This window comes from Adelges cooleyi, unplaced genomic scaffold (genome assembly GCF_023614345.1).
Source record: "Adelges cooleyi isolate 19-005CV unplaced genomic scaffold, UGA_ACOO_1.1 ACOO_flye_CR_arks_rails_tigmint_CR_PRNA_25, whole genome shotgun sequence".
In the NCBI taxonomy this organism is placed as follows: domain Eukaryota; kingdom Metazoa; phylum Arthropoda; class Insecta; order Hemiptera; family Adelgidae; genus Adelges; species Adelges cooleyi.
In genome coordinates, this window is record NW_026095915.1 from 315,582 (window position 1) to 338,075 (window position 22,494).

At 26.9% G+C, this 22,494-nt stretch overlaps 1 protein-coding gene across 1 annotated transcript in view; it reads left to right on the forward strand.

Annotated features, from left to right (window-relative positions):
• Window positions 1-210: 210 nt before the first annotated feature.
• Window positions 211-22,494, forward strand: part of LOC126837486 (uncharacterized) — a 162,886-nt gene continuing 140,602 nt past the window's right edge. The window contains exons 1-12 of the mRNA XM_050571402.1: window positions 211-245; window positions 324-353; window positions 450-497; window positions 1,033-1,086; window positions 1,520-1,549; window positions 1,626-1,661; window positions 1,735-1,788; window positions 2,162-2,191; window positions 2,483-2,530; window positions 2,874-2,903; window positions 3,132-3,161; window positions 4,274-4,345. Of these exons, the coding sequence (XP_050427359.1) occupies window position 245; window positions 324-353; window positions 450-497; window positions 1,033-1,086; window positions 1,520-1,549; window positions 1,626-1,661; window positions 1,735-1,788; window positions 2,162-2,191; window positions 2,483-2,530; window positions 2,874-2,903; window positions 3,132-3,161; window positions 4,274-4,345 (463 nt within the window). The 5' untranslated portion in view covers window positions 211-244. The remainder of the gene's footprint in view (window positions 246-323; window positions 354-449; window positions 498-1,032; window positions 1,087-1,519; window positions 1,550-1,625; window positions 1,662-1,734; window positions 1,789-2,161; window positions 2,192-2,482; window positions 2,531-2,873; window positions 2,904-3,131; window positions 3,162-4,273; window positions 4,346-22,494) is intronic.

Sequence of the window (22,494 nt, forward strand, 5' to 3'; positions counted from 1 at the left end):
CGATTAAGTAACTCAATCATTTTAGTTTTAATGTTACACTTATTTTCTAATAATAAATTCTACCTTTAGAGTCCTTTGTAAAAAAAAAATTTTAAAACCAAAACTTTCTCATCTCGACTACTCCGGAAGACCCGAGCCTTATATAAATTGCATTTAAATTTATTAATTTTTCTAGATAAAAATGAAAATTTCCTATGTTTTAATATCATTAATCTGCGTAAATGTTTTGGCAGATATAAGTATAAGTAAGTATTTTTTTTATACTTAAGCACACAATTTAGATGAAAATCTAAAAAAAATTAATATTTAACTATTCTTTACAGTGAACTTTATAGAGATGGTTGAAATTTCAAGTGAGTTATATTTTATAATCATATAGACTAACTTTAAGAGTTTTTAAATTTCACTAATTTTATACATACCTATTTTTTTTAAAACATTTACTACAGACATACAAATCAAGAAAGCTTCTGAATATAAAGATGATCATATAGAAAGTAAGATAATAATCAATGTACTAATATATAATTGTATTACAATGATTGCCTAGGTGTCAAATTACTTGTAAATAAAATATAAATTTATTTTTATATTTAAGAGGATGCCGCCCATGCAAATTTATGTTATAATAATACGAGTTTGGCTTTCACGATACAGCGCCTCCAAATATTGTCTTACAAATGAGTTACCTTTATTACCTAAAAGTTATGAAACTTAAAATTGTCTTTAATTTAATATTTTGTAAAAAATTGGCAGCACAAAACTTCTTAATACGTGGGGGGAGTGGCATCTTCAAAATGTGGTAGTTTTATATTTTTCATTGGATCTGTGCACTGTCGCATGTGGGCACGAGCTTTTACTAATAGTTACTATAATTTACTATGAGCACACTTGACTCTAAAAATTGACTATTTACCCTAACAGGGGTAGTTGCCTAATGCATGGTGTAATTGTTTCTAATGATTTTTTTTTATTAATTTTGATTTTATTTGGAACTTTTCTAAACGTCAAACTTGTATTTGTTTGTTCTAGATGGATTGGAGCATGTACTTACAGTCATGATAGATAAAGATCACTATGCAATGAGTAATAATAATTATGTGATATTAAAAATCTTGGTTATAGAAGAAATGTACCTACAGAAAAAACAACAAAAATATATCTTTGACCCTTTCACTGCCACTGTGTTTTACACACTGCTACATGTCACAACTATCGCCATACTGAAAAAGGTTTCGTAATTAATTGATTGTAGCAAAGTAGCACGTCTAAGACAGTGAAAAGGTTAAGGCTAATGTTCAGTGATAATAATCTTATTTCGTCTTATTCTATTCCCTCATGTGATTCAATACTGCCATTGTCATTTCATAAGGTTTCAAACTTATTTAATATTATAGAGCTAGCCATTTTATTTCGAATTTCAACACACATATTATTTTTTCTTAGCTTTTCTACTCTAGATTATGATAAAATAGAGTATTAAATTCAATACCAACAATTTTTTTATTGCTATTTTCAGTATATTTAAATCAAATGTTCACTGTACCGGGTAATACTTTATTAACATATTTTCACACAGTCGCTTGATAATTAATAAGTATATACATTTTTCGCTTTAATTTCAGAACATGCAGAAACTCACAATTTTGACGTCCTACAACGTAAATAATTAACACTTTAGTATAATACAAAGAATTATATATTGTAAAATATTGGTTTTATTTTCAAATTTAGATTCCATAATGACAGAAGAAGATAGATTGCAATGGGAAATTTTTGAGATAATAGGTGAATATAAAATTATCAGTTTTTTAATAAACAACATTCTAAGGCCAATAATCCTCTTAAAACGTAAATGTAAGCAAACTACAAAAATATTAGATTATTACATATCTTAGGTTTTTCAAACACATTTTTAAACAATTTCGAAGTGTACTGAATATAATTAGGTTCATCAAGGAATAATAGGTCACCAAAAATGTTGTGGAAGACAGAATTAATACAGATAACAAATTTGATTATTATTAAATTCATTGTGAAGTAAGTATTATTTCAAACGTTACTACTTGCTAAAGATAAATTTTATGATAATAAAATATTTTGCATTGACTTATGGATAAATACATCAAACTGAGTTTGAATAACTAAATTATTTTTACAGGTATTCCGGCGGCTGATGATGAAAACCAAAGTAATTACAAAGTTATTCATTAGTAGTAAAAAGAACTTATGATTTGTTTGAACGATCAAGATTTCTTTATACATTAATTTGTGTTTTCTAAAAAACTTAGTATATTAGGTAAATATAAAAATACAAATTGAAAGATAATAATTATTACAGGATAATTCTATATGGTTAACACAATCAATTTATTTTTAGAGAAATTAAATTTTTTTTTGTTTTATTAATTGAAACTGTTATGAATAAATACAACAAACCGGGTTTCATTAACTATATACCTGATTTGCTTTTTTGTTATAGATTGTACACCGCAAGATTATGAAAACAATAATATTTACAAAGATATTCGTTAGTAGTATAAAAGGCGTATTACTTGCTTGATTGATAAAATTTTCTTTTTATATTTTTTGTTTACACAATATTGACCATAAAAGTAATTTTTAAAACACTTAAATTTGGTAGCTAACTAAAAAGAATAGACAAAATAATAAACATAAAAAGATAGATAATTATAAAATTTAGAGTGATGAAGGTATTCATTCAAACGTTGTTAGAGAGTTATTTTATATTATTAATAAGTTTAGCTTCGATTAGTTCGTCTAACTTAGTTTTTTTTTAGAGTGACTGTTGTGGATAAATTCATCAAACCGGGTTTAATTACCTAATAAACTTTTTTTTTCTTAATTTACAGGTATTCCGGCGGCTGATGATGATAACCTAGGTATTTACAAAGTTATTAATTAGTAGTAAAAAGAACTTATGAATTGATTGAACGATCAAATTTTCTTTATACATTATTTTTTTTACACATTATTGACAATTATGTATATTTTAAAAACACATAATTTACTGTTTGGTCAAAGTTATCTCATTTTAATTGAAACTGTTATGGATAAATACAGCAAACCGAGTTCGAATAACTAAATTATTTTTTAAATTATTTTTACAGGTACTCCTATGCCTGCTGATACAACCAAAAGTAATTACAAAGTTAATTACAAACAATTTAGTAAAGTTTAGTTGGGGAGACTTACTGTTATAATAATTTTAACAACTATTATATTTAGAGTAATTTTTGGAACAGCGTTTATCAATTTTTAACATTTTACCACAAAATACCATTTTAACGTAATAGATTGTTGACGTTTTATGTTAACAAATACTAATGACTCGACAGACATAATACGATACTAGTTCTTGTTGTTTGATATACTATCAAGAGCTGGTTGAGTCATAGCACTCATAGCACTAATAACGCTTCATTTATCATTGTACTCTACGCTAATAATTGACATTGGAAACCCCTCACATCTTACCTTTCCGATAGGAAACAATGCACTATCTCCTCAAGCGTCTATCAATGGGATCACATTAGTCCTCTTTATTTCGTTGGCTCATTAGAGAGACTTTTGCAAACACAAGAAGTTCTTTTTTTTTGTAGACGACATGTTATATATTTTCATAAGTATTGCTTTTTCTGCGGTTTATTGAAACCTACAAGCTGAAGTTATTTGATTTCTTGACTGTGCTCATCTCCTTGTTTATTATGGAATTTTTCAGGAGCTATAATTCTCTTCTACATGGTTTATGTACTTCGTAGTATTCCACTGAAACGAGTTTTTTCTATTAAAGATCTTGGCCTCCGCTATATTTTGTGTATACATGGGGTAGCTATCAGGATCTTAAGAGCCATCGGCTTAATGCTAATACTATACTTTGAATTAATTGATTGGTCAAATTAATCTGATTTTTAGAGTGACTGTTATGGATAAATAAAACAAACGGATTAGATTATCTGTATAATTATTTTATATTTTTGTTACAGTTATTCTTAATGACAAAGTCGTTCGTTAGTTATAAACTATAGAAGTTATGACTTGATTGAATGATATAGTTTTCTTTATATAAATTTTTGTTCATCGTTTAAGATATTATTGTTTGACTGACTATTGCACTTGTATATTGTTCTTTGTATGAGATACTTTTGTACATTTGTGAAGAAAATGCGTATTAGTGATTTAGATGTCAAAATAAAACATACATATTATTAAATACTGTATTATAAACCAGTTTATATATAAATTTATGCAGGTAATGGAATTTCGAAAAGGACAACATTTAATAAGGCATTTATATGTCTTAAAAAAAAACTTGGAAAATTTTGTAAATATAAATATACAATTTTAAAGTATTACTTTTTACATAACAGTTTATTTGTACTATATTGATAATTTGTGGGTTTTTTTTAGAGATAATTAAATTTTTTTGTGTAACAGTATTACACATATATTTTAACTTATTTCTTGAGCGGAGGGGGGAATGTGCCTTATCGACTTAAAATCAACACTATATTTGGCATTGATTAATTGAAACTGAGATGAATAAATACAATAGACCGGGTTTAGTTAACTAAAAAATGTTTTACTATTTATTTTACAGGTACTCCTGCGCATGCTGATGAAAACAATAGCATTTACAAAGATGGTAGTAAATATATAATATTGCTTGTTTGAAAGATACAATTTGCTTATCAAATTCTTTTGTTCACACAATAATAACTAAAAAGTTAAATTTTAGTTGGGGAGCCTTAATAACATTTTACCACTATTATAATTAGGGTATTATTTTGATCGGCGTGTATCAATTTTTATGAATACACTTATGCTCAAGAAGCGGTTTCTGATCCTTGTATTACGACATAAACATTTTTTTAGTATTACCTTATCAGTGGATGGTTGCCTACTACATATTAAACTTAGGTTTTTTCTGTATTTGGCTCATCTCCATGGTCTGGCACTGTATGTTGAAAAATGTCATATTTTGTCATTTTCCTGGAACCGTATTCCGCTGCTGCACGATTTCTTTCTTCATGGTCTTCAACTTTATCGAGTTTTTTCTATTAATGATCTTAACACCCTATGTACGCCTTCTCTACATTTTAGAGATCACTTAAACGCGGTAGCTAAAAAGGCTTTAAAAGTCATAGGTTTTGTGTTAATATTATACTTTGCATTCATTAATTGGTCAAATGATTCTCATTTTTAGAGTTACTACTATGGGTACATACAACATCACGGTTTGACTAACTATATAATTTATTTGTTATAGGAAATTATGTTACAGGTAGTACTGTGCATGATGATGAATACAATCGAATTTACAAAGCTACTAGTTAGTAGTAATCAGAACTTATGGCTTATTTGAAAGATAAAATTTACTTTATATTTTATTATGTTGTTCGCATAACAATTTACTATAAGTTGGGGAGACTTGTTTTAAGGGTTCTAGAATGAAATAGTAATTTTTGCAACCTTACCAAACTTAGAACCAGATAAAAATGGAACGAATACATAATACATTTTCAACATACGCGCCTTTTTAATAAAATCTTATCTCTATTTTATTTGTTCACCCCTTCTAGGCTCCATCAATTTTAGGCTTCATCCTGATATTCCAGTTATCAAATTGTTGTTCGTTCCTTTCCTCTGATTGTACTAATTAGGGCATTAAATTTTAAAAATAAAACAAATAATTACGAAACTATTAATCTTTTCAAACCAGTTTTTCATATAAATATTTATGCAGGTACCGAAACTAATAATTACCATAATTTTTTGCGTTCCTTCCCACTCTGATTGTACTTATTAGGGTGTTAAATTAAAAAAATCAAAATACATACGATTATATTAATAAATATTATATTTTCAAACCAGCTATTTATACACTTATGCAGATACTGAAACTTTAAAATTGACCGAACTTGGAAAGGCGAGAAGAGGTCTTACTGGAGATGCTATTATAAATGTGCTTACCAAAAAATTAGGTGATTATAAATAAAAAGATTTAATATTATTTATTATTTAATAACATTTATTTTTACAGCATGATTCATTTTAAATAACACAGTATTTTATAGACTACTTAACACAACTTAAAAAAATTTAATTTTTTGTTTTTTTTATAATTTCTACAAATATACTCAATATTTATTATAAAATTTAAAATTTCAGCTCTTTTTTTTTCTTATCGTGTTTATAGTGACCCCTGTTTGAAATTTTCATATGTAAAATTTTTCAGCTTTCTAAAAAAAAATTTTAATAATTTTAAAATTTTGGACAACACAAAAAATTTACCTTTATAAATTACCAACTCATTTTTAATAACTATTAATACAAAAAAAAGTATATTTTTTTTTTAATTCTGAGATTTTTTACATTTATACATGTTTTATATAATTGTATTACTTATTTCATTTACGTTTAATAATTGTGTCAAATTAATTAGCATCAATTGCACAAATAAGAAAAATAGTGGCTAATAATTGTTAATTTTGGCAATTTTTAACAACTGTATTGTGTTTTTTTAGCTTATATCACCTCGGTTGACAAGAAGTATCCTGATTACACATTAAATGTACAATTTTTCAGCTTTCTAAAGAAAATTCTTAAATTTTGGGCAACAAAAAAAAACATATTTATAAATTATAAGCTCATTTTTATTGACTGTAAAAACTTATAATTTTTTCAGAAAGCTGAGATTTTTACTATTATACATAGTAAATATATTTGTTTAACTTGTTGTATTTACGTTTAGTAATTATGTCTTACACTGAAAGGAATGCAGTGGCTTATAGGTTTAATTTGGTTATTTTTAACAACTGTTTTTTGATTTTTTAGCTGAAAACACCTCGATTGATGAAGTTGACAAGGAGCATTCTGTTCATAGGATTTGTATTTTGATAGCAATGTGGGTTAGTCTAAAAATGTCTTCAAACACGTATTATTATTTAGAACACAATGATGATGTATGTGTAGTAGTACTAAAAGAGGGTAAAGACGAACTTGTTGTAAAATACAGATCGTTTCAAGGCGAATATTGGCAAGTAAATGCCTTTGACATTGATATTACAAAAAAAGAACTAAATGTACAACTACGTAAAGATATCAGTACTCCGCTTCAGTTAAGTAGCCAAAATTAATAGAAATCAAACGTTTATATCTTTTAAAATTATATATATATATAAATAATTAATGTTTGCTTATTGCACTAAATTAGTTTATTTGATATATATTTATTTATTGTTATTATTATGTAGTATTGATGTTTCACTATTATTAGTATTGCCATTGTTATCATTATAATTATCAGTCGATTGTTATATGCAAAATAAAATAAATAAATTATAAAATAAACGCTTTTGTTCACGATTTTAAACACATTTGTTGCGAATTATTATTGATATTATGGCGATCAACCTTATCGTGTCTACCCTAATACAACAAAATATTTTTAAGCACATAATTGTCATTAGGTACAATGTTTTTGTTGATATTTGTATATTGACATATGTATTTTTTATCTGTGAACATCCGTTATTTTTCTCTAAAACATAAAAATAAAATCTAAATGAACGTTTTTTTAATAATGTACTCTATAAGGTATTGATGTAAGAGGACCAATCTAATGAAATACTACTACTAGGTAATACTCACTCACATATAATACTTTCTTACTGTGTTTGGACTATACTGGTTTGACCCTACTATCCACAGATTCACATTGTAGTGTTTATGTTATTCTATCAATTGAATATCGTACACATATTATATTTTGTAAGTCTTTGTTTTTTTTTTCAAAACCTATATATAAAATCTAAATTAACGTTTAGTAAATTTTTGATATTATGCTCAAAATGTAATTGATATTAGCGGACAAATCTAATGAAATTTTTTTGTTTTTAATGACAATGATTTAACAATGACATTAATTCTACAATTCATCAAACTATGATATTTTTAAACTTTCTTAAACATAAGCCCGAAAATTTATTTAAAAATAAATGGTTGAACTTTAAATACTTTAATTGATGGGTAGCCCTTTGAGTAGTGAAAATCGATTATAATATATTCAGGAGTTTTGAATTTTTTTGTTGGCTGGGTAATTATGATTTAAATTTATAGATACAAAACAATATTCACTTTAGGAAATTCATTTTAAAACTAAGTTATTGATTGTTCAGACTTTTCTATGGATAGAATGGTTGCGGGCAATGGAGGGAGTGAGAGCAAGAACTTGGAATAGGATATTAGTATTAAATGAGTAGGAAGAAACGCGAAAAGATTTTGTACAAATTATATAGTTAAAGCAGTTTGTTATATTTATCCATTACAGTTCCAATTAATTAATGCTAAAATTTTAATACCTGCATAAATATAAGTATCAAAAACTGGTTTAAAAATATAATATTTATTAATATGTTCGTATTTTTTTTTATACTTTAAAATGTAACGCCCTAATGAGTACAAGTAGAGTGGAAGGAAACGTGAAAAGATATGGTGATTAAAATATCAGGGGCATTAATAGAACCTATAATTTATATATAACCTGGTTATTAAATAAAAGTGTTAATATATTTGTATTTATGTTTTATTTTGAAAATATCGCATACAAAGTACAATATATGAAGTACAATAAAATAGGAAGTATGATAAGTTAGTAGTATATAGAACTTTTGGCTTTTTTAAATGATAAAATTTGCTTTATATATACTTTTGTTCTCTCAATAATTTTAATTAAGTAAACTTGAAGTTGGGAAGAATTCTTTTAAGAGTTCTCGATTATGAAGTAGTCATTTGGCACCCTTACCAAACAAACGTCCATATAAGAATTGAGTAAATACAGAATACACTTTTAGTACTTTTGTCATAAAAATACAGCAACCTCTTTACGAATACAATGCTTCCCGCATTTTCCTTAGCTTCTTACCTTGACTGATCTTTAGACCAACGCAAAGCTCTATTCTATTTAAACACCCCTTTTAGGCTATATCAATGAACCTGATATTTTAATAACTATATCTATTCACGTTTCTTCCCACTCTGTTAGTACTCATTGAGGCGTTAAATTTTAAAATGACAAAATAAATACGAATGTATTAATAAATATTATTTTTTCAAACCAGTTATTCATAAACAAATCTATGCAGGTGATGAAATTGAAAGTTTGACCCAACTTGGACAGGCGAGAAGAGAACTTACTGGAAAAGCTATTATAAATGTACTTACCCAAAAATTAGGTGATTATTATAAATATAGTTTTAATATTTTTTCTCTTTTAATAACATACAATTTTTAAAAGGTTATTCATTATAAATAACAAGATCAATTTTATATAAGTGTTCGCTATAACTTTTGTAAAGTAGAGTTCTACTTTGCATGCTTGTTTGTTGAAACATATAAAAAAAATAATCGTTTCAAAAAACAACTTGATATCTGAGAAAATATAACAGTGAAAAAAAACCTCCAATCGCATCTTTGACTCATAGGCTATGAAGCATGCGTTATTGAAATTCAGGTCAGAGTCTCAACGGAAAATAATGTTATAGGTCTTCAATAAAAATGTAAATAAATTTTATAAATACAATATTGCTACTGACCCCATAAATGTTTTATTGGATAAGGTGAATGATATTAGGTGCTGATATTTTTAATGTTTTTTCATCTTTATTTTTTAAGTATACTTACTATTTTTAAGGTTGAATAATTATAGACTAATACAGTTTGTAAAGTAAACGTTACTTTTTTACAGTAAAATTCATAAACATTCGTTAAATTATAAAAGTGTACGATGCATAAAGGTGTTTGTCATTTATTTACATTGCAGTAGTCATTGTAGAAAACAACATGTTTTAAATAAAAAAATAACAACATATAACTGTACAAATTGTGGGAAAATATTGTATTTAGTTTTACAAATGTATCGTTAACTTTTGTGTAATTAAGACATTTTAGCTAAAAAAGTTGAATATGTTATCATTTGTGTATGTTTGAACTATACATGTTCTTGCATTGTAGAACCCTGATGTTAGAATAGTTATTATAGACGAATATTTAAATTTGTATTTCATACATATTATAAATGACGAACCCTACTAATACAATTTTTTTAAATAATTTAGAAATAATAAAAATTAATTAAGGGCATGACGTGGTGCATAGGACAATTAGGCTTTCAGGCGGCACAGGAGAATAGCTGTTGTGTCCGTTAGGCAAGCGTTATTTTGAAATTAATTTTATCACTTAAACAATGATATGGAGTGTTTCATTTTAGGAGTGTCACAACATTACTACATTCAATAATAACAGCTATAATACAATTTTAAATGCGTTAACCTAATTTGAGTTTAATAGATTTAATAGAATATTAGATATAAATTAATAGATTATAGTAGATTTAGGTATATTGTCCCTAAAGTGTTATAACATGTTTGGTAGGAAATGTAGCCAATTTCTTTTTTTACTTTTTTGGAGTCAGCATGATGTAAATCATGTTCTTAAGTCGTGAGTGAGGCTAGTTTTACTGTCTAGGACGACAATACAAATTGTTTTTGTAAAACCTCGAAGATTCTTATAATATTCAAAGTTTGTAAAACCTACAGGAACTTAGCTATCATTTGTTTACATTACAACAGTCGTTGTGGAAAACAGCTTGGTTATGATAAAAAACAATAATACAATATTGGATTAGAATTTACACGATAAATGATTTTACAAAACTCCTAGAAATAAGTTATAATTATAAAACATTTTTGATTTAGGAAAATGCCATAAATTAACTGTACGTAAATTTAAAAAAAAATAACTTTCTACAAAGCATTTAAACACAAGCATCAAAACAAAATTTGTTACAAAAAATAGTTCGTATTTTCATTTGTTTACACTGCCTTAATCGAAGCAGATAACAATTTATTTTCAATTAAAAATGACTATAATATAGCAATACACATACTTTTGTAAAAATTGACAATTCTTATCACATTAAAATATAAAAGATTTTAATACACACCAAGTAAATAAATGCTATAATAATTGTATCACTAGATACATCTAAATTTACAATACAAATAAAGTGAAATACAAAATATTCAAAATATTTGATTTTATTATTTATATACCTTAATGTTTATACAATTATTTTTCTCGCATTTTAGAACCTTGATGGTACAATAATTAAAAATATGTTATTAAATTTGCATTTATTACTTATTACAAATACGAACATGATACTACTACTTTTTCATAAACATCTTGAAAAAATAAACAAAAAATTACAAATAAAATCTTTACTGATTTATGATACATGAATTTCCTGAAACATTGATTTTAAATTAGTAGGGTCTGATTATTATATTTTGTGCTGTAGCCACTAATTACAGTAGGCATAGTGGGGATGGGTAGGTCACAGGTTTACTGGAATTATTATATTTGAGAAAGCTAAAATCACTATCGAAGAAACGCTTCGATGCGAATCAGTAATTAGTATTTTCAAGCCAGTAAAGTCCAAACAAAGTACATTGTAAACCAGCAAAGTTAGAAAGTATTAAAATGAGGTGCTGTATTTGCAAATAAGCATTTTGTTGACTTGTGACCTCTCTGTGCTATCTATGGTTTGATTCCATTATGCCTATACTCCACAGTACTAGTCCTCCAGGATAAAATCACTTTAAAATTAATGAATCGATGCTTATAAAACGTTTATAAAAAAAATGTATTGAAAGTAAAGGATTTGTACCTCATAAAGCCCGTGTCTAATATGTCCCACCGCCTCTACGACTGATTTTGTTTTTGTGAATTCAATAACTGGTTAGTATACATCAAATCCATAGGTAATTAGTACTACAAGACTTCAAACGTTGTTGGTATGCTTTCAAACAGAGATAGATGAATTTTTAATATGTTTGTCTAAGAATAATGAATAAAACTATATTTTATATTTGGTATAATAATTATATGAATCCATGTTTCATTATATTTTAAATACCATTTTTAAGAAAATAAATCCTGTGGGGGAGTGTAGAATTATTGAAATTTTGATTTGAGGATATTGGTGTATGGGGATATGCCTGCTAAACATTCTATTACAGTTTTGACTTATTCGACAGTTTTTTATTAAGTTATAGAAAGTTAAAGTTGAAAGTTGCAAAACCGCCAATTCTTTTTGTAGGTTATTTCGGTTCTGGGGTTCAAGAAGTTGACTTTTTTTACTTTTGAACCACCAAAGTTACAAAATCACATATCATTTTGTAGATAAAAAAAAACACACATCATAGGAATACCAGCTCGGTACCGATGCTAAAAAACAGCTTTGTAAATAAACGTACAACGTTGCTATAACGCTGAATGTATCCCCGGGCAAAATACACCTAAAAATAATCCACAAAAAATTGAACTTCAGAAAAATTTTAGTACATTATTCTCAATTTGAAAAGTTTATGAAATATATGCGTTAAATTTTAAAAGTTGTTATCAGAAAAACGTGAGCTGGAAGGGGGATAAAACAAAAAAAAAGTAAGGATAAATTGAGACCCCATTGCATAAAAACACTACGTAAAGAATAAATAAAGTTTCTTATTTAACTCAGAAAGATATTGAGTGGTTTAAGATAAGTTAATCACCCCTGTATTATCACATAACATAACAATATAAATAATGTTATTTCACCCTTGTAGTCATACAAATGCATGCAGAACACTTATAACTTGTATTATTAATATAATATGCATTCAACTTGCGTTATAAAGTTTATTTCAACCTTATGTTATTACAAACTGCTAACGATTTGTTTTTCTACATTATAATATACAATTCCTACTATTTCTATAATTTTATTTTCTATCTTTAGGTTTTTTTTCATTAATTGGATCAGGATAAAAGTAAAAATTACAATCTAATTCGAAATGTATATTATAATACAACTATTCGAATACTCGAATCTTTAAAAATAATATATATATATATATATATATATATGATTATAGAATCATTATGATGTTGTCGATCTACTGTTAAAGAAATAAAATAGGTCAAACATTCAAATACAAATACAACTGCAAAACAAAATATGTTATGAAAAACACCTCGTTTTCGATAAATAAAAAATAATAAAACCATACAAATTGTGTTTGTAAAATACGAAGATTCTTATTATATTCAAAGTTTTGTTATACCTATAGGAACCTACCATTTGTTTACATTACAACAGTTGCTGTGAAAAACAGCTTGGTTTTGAAAAAAAAAAACAACAATACAATATTAGATAACAATTCACACGATAAATGATTATACAAAAACTCCTTATAATATTATGTTATTATTATAAAATATTTCCGAATTAGGAAATCGCAGTACATTAACTGTTGTAAATTAAAAAAAAAAAGTTACTCGACACAGTTTTTTTAACAATACCATTCTACAATGCACTCAAACACGAACAACAAAAATAAATTTGTTACAAAAAAAACGGTCCTTTTTTTATTTGTTTACACTGCCTCAATCAAAGAAGATAACAATTTACATTAAATTAAAAAACCTAAATAAAACTATACACATTTGTTTGTAAAAGTTGACAAATTATGTCTTATTATTTCAAAACATAAAAGATTATAACACAAACCAAGACAACAAATACTATAATAAATGTATATCTAGACTTTGTACGGGAATGAAAAAGACGTTTTAAGTGAAATTTAAAATTTACAATACAAATAAAGTAAAATCAAAATATTAAAAATTTTTGGTTTTATCATTTATATACCTAAATGTTTATACCATTTATATTCTCGCATTTTTGAACCTTGATACCTTACATACCGTATTGTTGCCCTGATAATTTTTTTAATTTAAATTGTATAGGTACTTATTATAACTAACGAACATAATACTACCACTTTTTTTAAATCATCTTGAAAAAATTAACAAAAAATTACAAATAAAATCTGTACTGATTTAGGAAATATGTATTTTCTCAAACAGTGATTCAAAGTTAGTAGGATCCGGTTATAATATTCTGTGCTGTAGTCACTAATCACAGTAATGTTGTCTATAAGAACCAGTTAAAATGAATTGTAATTTATATTTTGTCTATTTTTGGATATAACTATGAATTTTGAATATGTTTGTCTAAGAATAATGAATAAAACTATATTTAATATTTGGTATATTTGTGGTGAGCGCTGATTTGAGGATATTGGTGTATAGGGATATGCCTGCTAAACATTCTATTACAGTTTTGACTCAATTCGATACCGAAGTGTATATTATTATACAACTATTCGATTACTCAAATCTTTAAAAATACCATTTTTAAGAAAATACGTCCTGTGGGGGAGTGTAGAATAATTTAAATTTTGATTTGAGGATATTGGTGTATAGGGATGTGCATGCTAAACATTCTATTACAGTTTTGACTTATTCGACAGTTTTTTATTAAGTTATAGAAAGTTAAAGTTGAAAGTTGCAAAACCGCCAATTCTTTTTGTAGGTTATTTCGGTTCTGGGGTTCAAGAAGTTGACTTTTTTTACTTTTGAACCACCAAAGTTACAAAATCACATATCGTTTTGTAGATAAAAAAAAACACGCATCATAGGAATACCAGCTCGGTACCGATGCTAAAAAACAGCTTTGTAAATAAACTAACAACGTTGCTATAACGCTGAATGTATCCTTGGGCAAAATATCACCTAAAAATTATCCACAGAAAATTGAAACTCAGAAAAATGAACCCCACAAATAACGTCCCCGAGCTCCTAAAATGATTACTATGGTATTACTGACAAAGTGATGAACTCACAGATATTGAAAATATTGTCATCATATTGTTAATTACCATACATGGGTATCTATGGTAATACATTTTCATAGACAGACGACTAACCCTAAACGAATCCAACCTAATATTAAAAAATAATTTGCAATCAAATAATAATTGTCATTAGTTACAAAGATTTTATCGATACTTGTATATGTATCTGTAAACACTGGACCTTATTTCTCTATATTTTTGCCTTACTTTATCAAATGATGATATTCTTAACCTTTCTTACACATCAGCCCGAAATTAATTTTTTTATAAAAATTATATATAGATGTTTTAATTTTTGTTGTGGTTTGGTTAAACTTAAAATTTACTACCGTCAAAATTAATTTTCAGATTTTTTCCCCTAAAGGAAAAAAGTTTGACCAATGTCAAATAATGTCCAATTCAGGGTAATGATTTCATCGTGAACCACTGAATATTTCATAGGGTTTAATAAGAATGTGATCTCAACTGTTCATATTATTGTTTTTTACCCCTCACACTTAAAGAGTCAGTCTTAGGTTTATACTTTAATTATAATAAGGGTTAAACGTTGTATACATAAAAACGATTTGTTTGTTAAACAAGTGTTTTGTGCTATAATTATATATTATATATAACAATTCACACCGTATGCATAGGTACTTGTTGTGTTATTATTCTGAATCACATAAAAACATGTTGTTGCAAACTCAATAGTATCACCATACATTTTTCAGTACTCATATACTTTATATATATACATAAGTTATATTCCGCTTCAGATTAATGTAAACAAAATGAATCCCAGAAATAACGTCACCGAGCTACTAAAATGGTTACTTAAGTATTACTGACAAAGTGATTCACACTGTATGCATTGGTGCTTGTTGGTTTATTATTCTGAGTCACACAAAAACATGTTGATGCAAAGTTACTGTTGATGCAAACTCAGTTATATTCCGCTTTAGATTAATGTAAATATCGAATGTTGCTTGTGTAAATAAATTCGCATAAACAATTTTGAAAAAAACATTTCTAGATTTTATTTTTTTGGACGACACAATAAAGGCCATTCGGCAAGTCGTAAGTAAACCTTTGCAGCAGCCGGTTTGACTATCGTTGCAGTTTTTTAAGTAAGTAATACTACCAAAATGTCAAAAATGGTAAAACTGTAAACTTTTAATATGTTTTAATAAATTTTAATTATTTTTCCGCATTAGACCTTCGATAACATTTAATCATCTATTCCAAGTAATACTATCAGACTTCAAAAGCTGTAAGTACGCTTTCAAACAGAAATAGATGAATTTTAAACACGTTTATCTAATAATAATATACGAGTACAAAATTATAATTTATTCTTGTTATATTAAACATATAAATCCAAATTTCTTTAAATTTTTTTATTTTAAATCAGTTTTAAAACTAAATACCATTTTTTTAAAAATTAAATCCTGCAGGGAGTGCAGAATTATTTAAATTTGGATTTAAGGATATCTGAGAATAGGGACATGCCTGATAAACATTCTATTAAAATGTTGTCCTAATTCGATAGTTTTCTGCTATTTTATAGAAAGCTAACGTCAAAAGTTGAAAAACTAATAATTTTTTTTTTAGATTTTTATCGATTCTGTGCGTGATTAAGTAGACTTTTTCTACTATTGAACCAATCACATATAATTTCGAGTATCTTATAAAAATCGGGCCATAGAATAACATATTATCGTGATTACAGTTAAAAAAACACACACCATAGGAATACTAGCTCGGCATCGGTGCTAAAAAACTGTTTTGTAAATTAATTAACAACATTGCGCTGCAATATATGTTTTTATTTTACTGCATTGCCGAAATATGGCTAAACAAAATGTACTTAGAAGTTGAATATAGTTGTAATTTTAAATTAAGAAAACTATTTTTTCGTAGTTTTTTGTTGCTTAGTTTATGATAAATTGTTTGAATAGATATAATAATTGTCGTTTAAATACAAACATAATATGTATCTATATTTTAAATTTGTGTCCATTATGCAAAATTTATGATTTTATATTTTTAAAATACATTTCAAAGTTCAAGCTTTATTTTTACCTCATATTTTTAATTTATTAAACATATAAGTATAAATTTTGAAAAATTATAATATCAGAACAAATTACCTCTGGTTTGCATTTTTTCGAATAAATTTAGACTAAAATTAAATACATAAGCACAAGCCAATGTTCATATTCTGTGGTATCAATTATATAATAACACTAGTTAAAATTAGTATTAAAAAATAAATAATTACCATTAACAGAGTTATTAGAATATCAAATAAAAGCCGGATCGTTAGATTTTTTGTACTTTTGACCCAATCACATATAATTTCGAGTATCTAATGAAAATTGGGTCATAGTCACACATGGTATCGTGTTTGCAGATACAAAAAAAAAACACACACCATAAGAATGGTGTGTTCTAACTAGCTCGGCATCGATGCTAAAAACAGATATGTAAATAAACTAACAAGTTTTTATTACACAATTTTTTTAAAGGAAAACTAATGTTTTGTATATTGTTATACTGTTATTCATTTAAAGAGATTCACGCTTGATTGTTGGAATTGTCTAATATTAGATAATCTGCTTCGTGCTTATTTTAATTTTTTAGTTTATTAACTTGTAGCTCTAATTTTGTAAAAAATATTTCATTATTTTATTACTATGTACTATTACTATTAAGATAAATTTTAATAATAGTTAAGTCATAAATGATAATATTTTATTTTATGGCAAGATCAAATCTCGTGAACATTTAACATCATGATACTGCTCCTATTCTATTATTAAAAAAACCAAAATTTTTAAAATCTCCATAAAAGGTTATTGTTAAATAACAGGCAACAGCCGACCGCTAGTGGCTATACACGTTAGTAATATTTAACTTATAAGTAATATATGTAGGTAAAATTTATTGTTTTCTCCATCATAGTATAAGTATACGATTTATTTTAATTTAAATGTAAGAAAATCGATTTTTCTTTAGAAAATAACAAGAAATTAATATACATATGAGGCAGTAAAACGGCCATTTTCTAATGTATTTAAATGGTAAAACCCGTTTCACTATCCCACCCTTTACATTTTAAGGATCTATGAAAAGGTTTTTTTAGTTGCATTTTATTTTGTACATTGTCAATCTAGTAAAATAGAAGTATAATATAGCTTTGAGATAATATAATCTGTGAAGTATAAATAGTTTGTGTGAGATTGCTTTAATGGAAGTATATAATACATAAATATTAATTTTATTAAGAATAAGCGATTATAATTTAAACTATGGAGTACAAACGATTGAAACATGAATCGTCGACCATTCCAACAAAATATAACAAGACATTGTATATGTGTTATTTGGTCCACTAAGTTATTGCAAAAAAAAAAAACCTGTACAGTGGGGTCGGTGCATAGTGGAGACGGAGCATAGTTGGGTCGGGGCATATTGGGGACGGGGAGGTCACAGGTTTACAGGAATTTTTAAATCTGAAAGTGATAAAATCACTTTCGAAAAAACGCTTCGATGCAAATCGGTAGTTAGTATTTTCAAGCCAGTACAGTCCAAACCAAGCACAGTATAAACCAGCAAAGTTAGAAAGTTTTAAATGAAGGTTCTGTATTTACAAATGAGCATCAAAGCGTTTATTTGAAAGCGATTTTATTCAATTTTATCACTTTTATTTATAATAATTCTTGTAGACCTGTGACCTCTCCGTTTCCTCATTGCTTTGATTACATTATGCCATTACTCTATTGTACTAGTCCTCTCAGATTTAAAAATTCCTGTAAACCTGTGACCTCCCCGTCCCCAATATGCCCCGACCCAACTATGCTCCGTCCCCACTATGCACCGACCCCACTGTACTGGTTTTTTATCTGTGAATATCCGTTATTCTTCTCTAAAACCTAAAAATAAAATCTAAATGAACGTTTTTTTAATAATGTACTCTATAAGGTATTGATGTAAGAGGACCAATCTAATGAAATACTACTACTAGGTAATACTCACTCACATATAATACTTTCTTACTATGTTTGGACTATACTGGTTTGACCCTACTATCCACAGATTCACATTGTAGCGTTTATGTTATTCTATCAATTATACTTTGTAAGTCTTTGTGTTTTTTCTCTATAACATAAATATAAAATCTAAACTAACGTGTATTAAATTTTTGATATTATGCTCAAAATGTAATTGATATTAGCGGACAAATCTAATGAAATTTTTTTGTTTTTAATGACAATGATTTAACAATGACTTAAATTCCACAATTCATCAAACTATGATATTTTTAAACTTTCTTAAACATAAGCCCAAAAATTTATTTTAAAATAAACGGTTGAACTGTAAAAGTACCGATGTTTCCTTAGGACCATTCGATTGAACACAAAAAGTCACACATTATTTCCAATTTTGTGACGAACAAACTATATTTAATAAAAAAAAAAATGAATTTTGTCAAGTGTTGATACTTTAGAGATTATGGCTTTGCATGGTTTTGCAGTAGTTTTTGTATTTGAATGTTTGACCTATTTTATTTCTTGGATCGACAACATCATAATGTTTCTATAATCATCTATATATATTATTTTTAAAGATTTGAGTAATCGAATAGTTGTATAATAATATACATTTCGAATTAGATTGTAATTTCTACTTTTATCCTGATCCAATTTAAGGAAAATAACCTAAAGATAGAAAATAAAATTATAGAAATAGTAGGAAAAAAAATTGTAAATTATCATGTAGGAAAACAAATCGTTAACAATTTGTATTAACATAAGGTTAAAATAAACTTTATAACGCAAGTTGAATGCATATTATATTAATATTTAAAGTTATAAGGGTTCTGCATGCATTTGTATGACTAAAAGGGTGAAATAACATTATTTATATTGTTATGTTATGTGATAATACAGGGGTGATTAACTTATCTTACTAAGTTAAATAAGAAATTATATTTATTCTTTACGTAGTGTTTTTATGCAATGGGGTCTAAATTTTTCCTTACTTTTTTTTTGTTTTAACCCCCTTCCAGCTCACGTTTTTCTGACAGCAACTTTTAAAATTTAACGCATATATTTCATAAACTTTTCAAATTGAGAATAATGTACTAAAATTTTTCTGAAGTTTAATTTTTTGTGGATTATTTTTAGGTGTATTTTGCCCGGGGATACATTCAGCGTTATAGCAACGTTGTACGTTTATTTACAAAGCTGTTTTTTAGCATCGACGCCGAGCTAATATTCCCATAATGTTTGTTTTTTTTGTATCTACAAAAACGATTACATGTTTTACTATGGCCCGATTTACTTTAGGTATCCAAAATTATATGTGATTGGTAACTCAAAAAGGGAAAAAGCCAACTTCTTCACCCCAGAACCACAAATACCTAAAAATAAATTGTCGGTCAATATTTAACATTCTATAACATAGCGAAAAACTATCGAATTGAGTCAAAACTGTAATAGAATGATTAGCAGGCATATCCCTTTACACCAATATCCTCAAATCAGCGCTCACCACAAATATACCAAATATAAAATATAGTTTTATTCATTATTCTTAGACAAACATATTCAAAATTCATAGTTATATCCAAAAATAGACAAAATATAAATTACAATTCATTTTAAGTGGTAGTATTATGTTCGTTAGTTATAATAAGTACCTATACAATTTAAATGAAAAAAACAGTACAGTGAGGTCGGGGCATAGTGGGGACGGAGCATAGTTGGGTAGGGGAATTGTGGGGACGGGGAGGTTACAGTTTTACAAGAATTTTTAAATCTGAAAGTGATAAAATCACATTCGAAAAAACGTTTCGATGCAAATCGGTAGTTAGTAATTTCAAGCCAGTACAGAATAAACCAGAAAAGTTAGAAAGTTTTAAATTAAGTTTATGTATTTACAAATGAGCATCAAAGCGTTTATTTGAAAGTGATTTTATTCAATTTTATCACTTTTATTTATAATAATTCCTGTAAACCTGTGACCTCTCCGTTCTTAAAACTACATTTTATATTTGGTATATTAATTATATGAATCCATGTTTCATTATTTTTTTTGAAATCAATTTAAAAATCAAATACCATTTTTAAGAAAATAAATCCTGTGAGGTAGTGTAGAATTATTGAAATTTTGATTTAAGGATATTGGTGTATAGAGATGTGCCTGCTAAACATTCTATTACAGTTTTGACTTAATTCGACAGTTTTTTATTGAGTTATAGAAAGTTAAAGTTGAAAGTTGCAAAACCGCCAATTCGTTTTGTAGGTTATTACGTTTCTGGGATTCAAGAAGTTGACTTTTTTTACTTTTGAACCACCAAAGTTACAAAATCACGTATAATATTGTAGATAAAAAAAAACACACATCATAGGATTACCAGCTCGGTATCGATGCTAAAAAACAGCTTTGTAAATAAACTAACAACGTTGCTATAACGCTGAATGTATCCTTGGGCAAAATATCACCTAAAAATTATTCACAGAAAATTGAAACTCAGAAAAAATTAACCCCACAAATAACGTCCCCGAGCTCCTAAAATGATTACTTAAGTATTAATGACAAAGTGATCAACTCACAGATATTGAAAATATTGTCATCATATTGTTAATTACCATACATGGGTGTCTATCGAATCCAACCTAATATTAAAAAATAATTTTCAATCAAATAATAATTGTCATTAGTTACAAAGATTTTATCGATACTTGTATATGTATCTGTAAACACTGGACCTTATTTCTCTCTATTTTTGCCTTACTTTATCAAATGATGATATTCTTAACCTTTCTTACACATCAGCCCGAAATTAATTTTTTAATAAAAATTATTACTAGATCTTTAATTTTTGTTGTGGTTTGGTTAAACTTAAAATTTACTACCGTCAAAATTAATTTTCAGATTTTTTTCCCCTTAAGGAAAAAAGTTTGACCAATGTCAAATAATGTCCAATTCAGGGTAATGATTTCAACATGAACCACTGAATATTTCATAGGGTTTAATAAGAATGTGATCTCAACTGTTCATATTATTGTTTTTTACCCCTCACACTTAAAGAGTCAGTTTTAGGTTTATACTTTAATTTTAATAAGGGTTAAACGTTGTATACATAAAAACGATTTGTTTGTTAAACAAGTGTTTTGTGCTATAATTATATATTATATATAACAATTCACACCGTATGCATAGGTACTTGTTGTGTTATTATTCTGAATCACATAAAAACATGTTGTTGCAAACTCAATAGTATCACCATACATTTTTCAGTACTCATATACTTTATATATATACGTAAGTTATATTCCGCTTCAGATTAATGTAAACAAAATGAATCCCAGAAATAACGTCACCGAACTACTAGAATGGTTACTTAAGTATTACTGACAATGTGATTCACACTGTATGCATTGGTGCTTGTTGGTTTATTATTCTGAGTCACACAAAAACATATTGATGCAAAGTTACTGTTGATGCAAACTTAGTTATATTCCGCTTTAGATTAATGTAAATATCGAATGTTGCTTGTGTAAATAAATTCGCATAAACAATTTTGAAAAAAACATTTCTAGATTTTATTTTTTTGGACGACACAATAAAGGCCATTCGGCAAGTCGTAAGTAAACCTTTGCAGCAGCCGGTTTGACTATCG